The 8,288-nt window shown below is 35.7% G+C and overlaps 1 protein-coding gene across 2 annotated transcripts; it reads right to left on the bottom strand.

Annotated features, from left to right (window-relative positions):
• Positions 1–128: 128 nt before the first annotated feature.
• Positions 129–7,039, bottom strand: LOC107829878 (lysophospholipid acyltransferase LPEAT1). 2 transcript variants are annotated; one of them, XM_016657348.2, is made up of 9 exons: positions 6,349–7,039; positions 5,143–5,262; positions 4,958–4,995; positions 4,497–4,561; positions 3,673–3,741; positions 2,459–2,592; positions 1,782–1,922; positions 1,139–1,202; positions 129–771 (listed from the first exon to the last, which is right to left on the bottom strand). In XM_016657348.2, exons 1-9 carry the CDS (start codon positions 6,889–6,891, stop codon positions 752–754), a joined length of 1,194 nt encoding a protein of 397 aa, XP_016512834.1. In that variant the 5' UTR covers positions 6,892–7,039; the 3' UTR covers positions 129–751. The 2 variants fall into 2 exon arrangements, with proteins under 2 accessions (XP_016512834.1, XP_016512833.1); XM_016657347.2 differs by lacking the exon at positions 129–771 and having other exon boundaries at positions 779–1,202.
• Positions 7,040–8,288: the final 1,249 nt, after the last annotated feature.

Genomic DNA, 8,288 nt, shown 5'->3' on the forward strand with positions numbered 1-8,288 from the left:
TTCTCTTCAATCATACAATCCAAATGAACTGAGTCTGTTACTTTTGCCCTCCACCACAGACGTGCCGTCATAGTTTCAGAGAGCCAAATTAGTCTAAAACTAGGGAGAAAAATTTAACAAACGGATGATGCTAAGAATTAACTTGGCTAAATTTACAAAACACAATAACATCAATTGTAACATCTCTGTCCTCTCCCCCCTAACCTCTCCTCCCAATGACAATCTTCAATAGTGTATTAAGCATACGAAAAGGAGACGCGAAAAGAGAAATAAGCACTTCCAGATGCGGGGAATGATATTTGAGGAAGCGATGATGCCTCCAACATACCTGATTTCTGATCTTTGAATACATTAGCCAAACACAAAAACGAACAAAAACATTTAGCGCTCCTGATAGCCAAGAAACAGTTGTCTAGCTCAGAAGCAATCGTCAAGGAAAATTAGTGGAACTATATTCACATACCCGAAGACAAGGGAAGAGACTAAACTAATCTTGTGAATTACACTTAACCCAGCCAGCAGCGCTAGCTGCTAAGCTGAATCACTCTGTTGGGTCTGTCAAAATGGAAGGTAAATGAATAGGAAACAACGATATTTGAGCATGTAACCACTGGCTGTGGCCAAACAATGATGTCCATAGGTCCATTTTCATTGATATAGACACAAAGAATGCTTCATCTGGAAGGTTATCTTCATATAACTTTTGCAAATAATAGAATCACAGAATGAATATACAGATGGCGAACCCGAATTACTGTTGACAAAACAAACCTGCACGAACACCAAAGAGATGCTTCAGATAAACAAATGTCCAAGATGCTCGGTAAAACATTGCCTAACTGTCATGTAACACATGATATACAAAACATAGAACCTCTCGAACTGGATACTTGAACAACAAATGTCCACTCAGGATATCAAAAAAAAAAGGATACTCTTTGATACATGAAGATACAGAAGTATGACAGAACACCCAAGTTTTCTTATTTTAGATAGTAGAGAGGACAACCCCACTGTGCCATTATATTCAGAAACAACACAACTAGTATCGCACTTGGACTAGATATCATTTCAGTGTCCAGGCGATGAAATGATCAATCGTCTTTCTGATGGAAAACAGTAGGCATGCTATTATTACCATTGAGAGCAGCATGATATACTCGCTTCTCTGCCAGGCCAATATCTGAGAGTATTAAATTACCCTGCAAGAACAGAGGAATGCGATCACCCATCAGTACATAAGTGCACAGAGGAATGAAATTGCCCGGCATTAAGTTCACGTGCTTACTTAACATGCCTTGGGAGATTACATGGTGAAAAGACTACTACTTTCTAGAGATAAACATCCGTTGTTTGCAGTGTAGAGATCCTGATACTAAACTCTCCACTTTCAAGGAACACAAATATAAGAGCACAGAGAAAATGGGTGACTCTCCAAATTGTGGAGGGCTCCTATTTGCTCTATGACATTTCTACAAAAGAAACAAATTCAACACAAGCTCAATATGGGTATGGGACATGGGTTGACATCTCCAGATTGTGGAGATGTTTATCCACAACCTATTTTCTACAAAACCACATCTGAAGAGCAAGAATCAATGAGTGAAATTTCATTCTTACAACAAAGTTCAATGAAGATGTGTTCCCCTAATTGTAGGGAGAAAAAGGCGTAAAACTAGCAAATCATATTCCTAACAGGACTCTAGAGTGGCTTTTATGTTCTTACTCTTTAAATATAATGATTGAACTGTCGTTAAGGAAAAATTGCATACAAACCATACCTCATGAGCCATCAACCTCCGGACATTCTCAGCATAAAGTCTAGGATCATCCTTTTCTTGCTGAGAGGGGTAGTAAACAGGTAACCAGGTTGCCTCCACATAATTGACAAATTGACAGAGAAGGAGAATCACATGCCGAACCTGCAAGAAGAATTGCATTTTCATCCAATCAGTGAGAACGGATCTTATTTAATGAACTTTTTTGCAATCAGCAATATCTTCATATATCAGAACAAATATTCAAGTATTGGATACTGAATTTTCCTTGTTGTAATGACTAACTTGGTGCCTCAAAGTTCATCTTCAAATCTATCATTTAACTATTTTGTGGTCAAGAAACCAAGTTTCCCACAAAGACTTAAAATGTTATAGATGATATCTGTATTCTGTTACACCAACTGTCAGAACAGGGAACTCAAAGTTCAGCGTTCATTGCACAAAGTCAGGAAAACAATTCGTACATGACTAAATGAAAGAAAATGATACTTGTGGAGTCCAAAAGTAGCAACATAACATGTTTTAAGAAGAACACAAAAGACAACCATGGTGTTAGGAGGGGGCATGAATATAGCCTGTAACAGAGCACAATATTATGCAACTGCATCAACCACTGAAGAGGAAGTACTACCATATCTTCTTAAAATGACAAAGCAAGTTTTAGATCACCAAATACTTACCCCAGATATCGAGTCCCACGCAGGACTTAATCTCTGGTATGGATATCTTAATATCACAGGCTGCACCGGAGCTCCTGACAGAAATGCACCAGACTTGAACGGAAGGAGAAAGTCACCATTTGTGGTTGTGCCTTCTACAAGGATAAAGAAAACAGATCAAAACTGCAGTAAACCATCAAAAGTCAATCTTTGCAAGGATATCCAAGAAATGAAATAGAGGGTGTTTGTGTTGGCTTAAAAGCTGGTCAAACTAGATTTTAAACACTTTTTTGTTTATTTTGGTGTATGGTAAACACTAAAAGTGCTTTGAAGCCAAAAGCTATAAGATGGGCACCCCCAATTAATGGCTTTTTCAACTTAAAAGCTCTTTAGGTTTGACCAACTTAAAATCAGCTCAAGCACTTAAAAAACGTTTTTCAAGGTAGAGACTTCTAAGGGTATTAAATTTTTTTTTATATTCCAAGTAATACCCAAGGTTTAGATACATTGGAAGACCAAAAATAATTACTAAGCAAATGTTTGAACTCTTTAAATAAGTCTAATAGATTCTAAGCATATTTTGTGTGAGCAGTTGGTCTGTCTGCTCAATGAACAACTTTACATCATTGAAATTAGTAGAAGAAGACCATGTCCAGAAGGAAATGAATTAAAGACATCTCAAAGTCTGGTACCAGCACTGGGAAGAATGAAGTACAAACCACTAGAAGAATCCTGGAGTACTATTTAAGGCGAAAAGGCTATCCAAAAGCAAATAAAAGTTTAGGCACGCTGATAACATTAACTAAATGCCAAAGATGTGATAACCCTCAGGAGTTGGCCTGGTGGCAATTGACTTGAGCCTTGAGGTTTGCTCCCTTTCAAGGTCTCAAGTTCGAAACTCGCTGGGTGCAAACAATTTCTGAGGGTCATCGGACTGGGTAAAACCTGAATTAACCGTGGTGCACTTGCGGGAAGCTCCTTGCCGAGGGCCTGTGCACCCCCGGGATTAGTCGGGACTCGAAGAGACTCGGACACCCGGTGCAAATCAAAAAAAAAAATGCCAAAGATGTGATATCTCTCATCTATCTCTCTTTCACTACGCAAAAGAACCCATATCTACTATCACTCATCTATGATCTAATCAGTGTTAAATAGATAACAAGATTGGTAGAATAAATGTGCAGTAAAATGCGTGAGAGAATTCAGTGGGTTGGCACGCTAAAAGCAACATTGACCTGGAAAAAGCAGCATGATTGGTGCAGATTTGTTCTGGTGAGCTTCACGAATCCTTTCATTTACGACACCTGCAAATTTACAAGTTTAATCCTAAGGATGTCGCAAAAATTAAAGCTGCATACCATATGCAAGGAAGGAGAGGGTAAAAGACAAGGGAAAGATGGACAGGGGTGGAAAATATATGAACAAAGACTATCCTCCTGCGCTTTCCACTACAAATAAGAGAAAGCGCCATATTTTTGCCCTCTTCGGCTTACTTGCTTTTATAGACAAGACACTGTGAATATAATATCCTTACTAATTTTAGTCACCTATGGGTAGAGCCTAGCATTAAAAGTTGAATAACATTTGAAAAACAGTTCTACTACGTCTCTGCAAGAGTCATGGTGCAGAAGATTTTACCTTGAAAGGCTTCCACACATGCCAAGTCTATAAAGCCATAAATGTTTCCAAGACTCCCAAACCATTTTGTAAAAGAAATTCAGCTGTCACTTGACTTCAAGAGACTCCCTCTATCCTATTTTACCTAACATCTTTTCACTAAGCATAAAGTTTAAAATATTAATTTAACTAGTATATTATATAAGGAGTGATAAGGACCTTTTTTTGTCATTTACATAATGCAATATATTCCAGCATTGAAACGTGTATAAAATAATATAGAGATTACCACATATAATTTGCAGGTATTATGATAAACAAAAATGGTAATCAAATGTCAAATTAATGATGCAGAGTTCTAGACAAGACTACTTTCTCTTATACCTCAAAAAACTAAACAAGCCTTATAGTTGTACCAAATCTAGTGCAATATTTTTGTTACCTGAGACACCTTTAAAGTCAGGTGATTTCGATTCTCGCTGGACATAGACACAGCCAAGGCACTTGCTGTAAAATAAAAATAAAAAATAAAAAAAACAGTCACTAGCAATTATATGGAGTTCATGCTAATCAATTAACTCTTTCAAACCAAGCATATGTATCTGCCATGTGAGCAAATGTGAAGAGTTCAATATATCCAACTCATGTATCATTTGAGGGAGTGTTAGATAACTATGTATAATGTAAATATAGTTATATTTAGATGAATATGGTAAATAGTACTCCATGTCAATAGATGTATCTATGTGCATTGAATAGTGTGAATATAAAAGATTTAGACACAAGACTTTTGACTTCATGAAGAGTGATCTTTTCTCTCTTTTTTTCAGAATATAACTATATCAATCCCTAGATTAACAGATAACTGAATAAATGGCAACCGCATAAGAAGCTATAACTAACCTGATGAGACCAACCAGAGGAAGCTTAGCCACTGATCTCTTCAGCAATAAAAACAAAAAGGAGCAAGGTCAGGAGATTAAGCAAAGAAGTATGTCCAAGGTCAAGAGTAAAGAAGTGGGTCCATCGAACTAAAATTAGTTATGTCTCAATCACATTTTACCCATATGGTAAAAGAAGTCACAGACCTTAGCAACAAAGCTAGGAAATGAGGAAGACATGTGATACAAGATATCCAAGTACGAAATGTGATTTGACACAATAGCCCCTGGTCTTTCAAGTTCTTCAGTCTGATCTTTTGATCCATGCTGGCAAAGAGAAAAAGTTACCATGTCACACGTCAAAGCAGTTAAAAACCAAGGATATTAGTTAAAAGACAATTATAGAAGAAATTTTCATCACAAATCTACAGATTAAATAAACCAATTTCCCATATTAATCATATAGATATATGTATATCTATAGATGAGCAGAAAATTAATTTACAACACTGCATTATATTATGAACCAATGTTAATAACAAGCTTCTTATATTTTCTCATATTTAGTTAAACGAAAATATAAGAAGAAAGTCCGTTCACAAATTTACAGATCAAATGAACCAAGTTTCCCACCAATAATCCATAGATTCATGTGTACAATAGGTTACAACGCAACATTACTTCATGAACCAGTATAACGCACTTAATCATGTAAAATTGCCAGTAATTCTACCTTTAACCGGTTCAACTGTTTTGCTCCGACCAAAAGTTAGGGTCGGAGCAATCCAATAGTATATTGGTCACTGTTTTTTTCTAATATTCAATTGCATCAAATTGCATATGGGTAGTATAGAGGTTTTCTAGTAATTCTCCCATTTACACAATAGGGCCAACACTATGCAACCCTCCCTCCCCTCAACACAACAATAATACCAACAACTATGCCTCGGTCCCAATCAAGTTGGGGTCGGCTATATGAATCATCACTGACCATGTTACTCTATTTAAACTCATCTCATGCCAATATTAAACAAACAAAATAATAATAATAAACAAGAAAAAAAAGTGCTAGAAGCTTATGTTTTCTACTGAATTCTATTGATTGTGTAACTTGCCGAAAGGCCAAACAACTCCTAGAAAAGCATAGGACATAAAGTAAAAGTGCTAACGTACTTTTGGGCAACAAAAAAACGAGAACTTTAAGGTCTGTCCATAAATAGAAAACTTTAGTAAGTAATTTCAACTGATGCATGCCCAAGTTAAGTAATGTGCCTAAAAACTAAAGGATTTTTTATGTCACTTTTACCAGTTGCAGCAGGTAAACTATTTCAAGAACATATTTTTACACACAGTATATATAACTTAAACTCTTAGAACAAACAACATTCAATAATTACAACTACAATTTATTACCTCATTATTTGAGTTGGCATTGAGATCAATGGGGCAATAAGTTTCGCTAATCCAATAGAATCCAAAAACGAAAAGCATTACTCTCGAAAGGAACATCCCACTCTGCATCATCACAACCCTTCTCCACCCACCAATATGCGCATAATCCTCCTGCTCTTCCTCTTCCTCTCGATTCGGTGCTGAAAACGCTGTACAAACCTTACAAATCAAGTAATACACAACCAATACAGTCATTGCCCCAACAACTCTCACAGGTACAACCGTCACAAGCGCAATACCCAAAAGCACCTTCTCGGTCCATGGCAGTTCGCCCCGACCCATTACTCCATACACGTCATGCCTCACATATGGGGCGTATTTCTTCTCTAATTCTTCGATGCAAGGGTTAGAACTAGAAGACTGGGATTGAACTTGGAGTTGAGGGTTAGTCGGGTCGGGTTTGAGCAGTGGCCGATCGTCTTTGGTAAGGGAACTTTCGTCCACGGATTCGAGTTGTGTTGTTTGGGTAGTTTTAGGTGGTAATTTTTGGAGTTCGGACTCCATTTTTTTGATTCTCAACGGGATTTTTTGAGCACACAGTTGTTATATCTTCTCTATCTATTGGATTGGATAACCATTGTTGCACACAAGTGTTGTGTTATTTGTTTGTAGATCTGGGCAAAGGAAAACGCAATCCAAATAAAATATACTCCTACTAAAAAAGTTTTAAATTAAATCGCACTTACTCTCCACTTTAGTGTTATTGCTAATATCCTGTCCCACAACTTTTAAATATTGCATTTACATCCCCCCATTTTCGTGTTGTGTTTTTTTTCTTCCTAGCTAGTACTAGTACGAGGATAAGGATAACTCAATTAGGAGAATGTGATTAGGACACAACTACTTCCACCTCGTACAACTTTAATTTTCAGTCAAAGTAATCATAATTTTTATAGTAATTTTTTTTTTGTTATAAAGAAATATACGATTTGATTTTCTAAATAGTAGAGCTGTATGTTAGAATATACTATAAGTCATGCGTATTGTTATAGTATTCTTTATGCACAATTATTTATTTACTTGTTTAAATTCAATAAAGTTTCATTTTAAATAGATCATGTGTTGGTTTGTGCGTCCATTGCTTACATAGTAGATGATTTAGTGTATAGAGTTTAGCTTATACACGGAAGATTAAATCATCGGTTCTTGTAAGACATAAAAGTTAATGTTCACAATCTAATGATGGAATTGGACAAATCATCGGAATGATTGTAGCACAAAATTAAATATAATTTATCTTGATTATGAGAATGGTTTAATTCCAACTTCTTGTGCTAGTACATTTTGTATGTATTGAACGGATCAAGTAGAGATGAGTATTTTATACTGACTTTATAAAATAATTTCTCTAGTCCATTTAATGTACTTATACTCTTAATCCTGATATAATTATTATTAGCTGTGTATGTCACTTGTTGTTTTGATTTATTAAAAGGCGAGATTCTTTCGCGAGTCAATAAGCCTGGTAAATTGGATAACAATGATATACATTGGCGAAATAATAATTAGTTGATGGAATCCATGTCTCGATTTTGAGATTGATAATACTGCTTTATGAAAGCTTATAAGTTTTCATGTGTAAACCCGGTCGGTGGATTTTGTATCTGACACATGAAATAAGTTAAGTGTAAGTCTAAAGGAAGTAATTAATAAATTAAATAGTCAGTAATTTAATTTGATTGATTAGTATCTGAATCTTAACATGAGGAGTTAAATAAGGTTTTATGGAAGAATTTCGAAATTGAACTAAGGAGTGCAATTACGAATTTTTAGTGGAATAATTCGTAATTTATTATGATGGAAATTAATTTCAGAATTTCGAAATTAATATCACAATAGGAAGCCTTGTTAATTAAATTTTGTGGTCCCTACTGTGCCTAAATAATAGAAAATAGTGAAAA

Source organism: Nicotiana tabacum, chromosome 16 (genome assembly GCF_000715075.1).
Source record: "Nicotiana tabacum cultivar K326 chromosome 16, ASM71507v2, whole genome shotgun sequence".
Lineage (NCBI taxonomy): Eukaryota > Viridiplantae > Streptophyta > Magnoliopsida > Solanales > Solanaceae > Nicotiana > Nicotiana tabacum.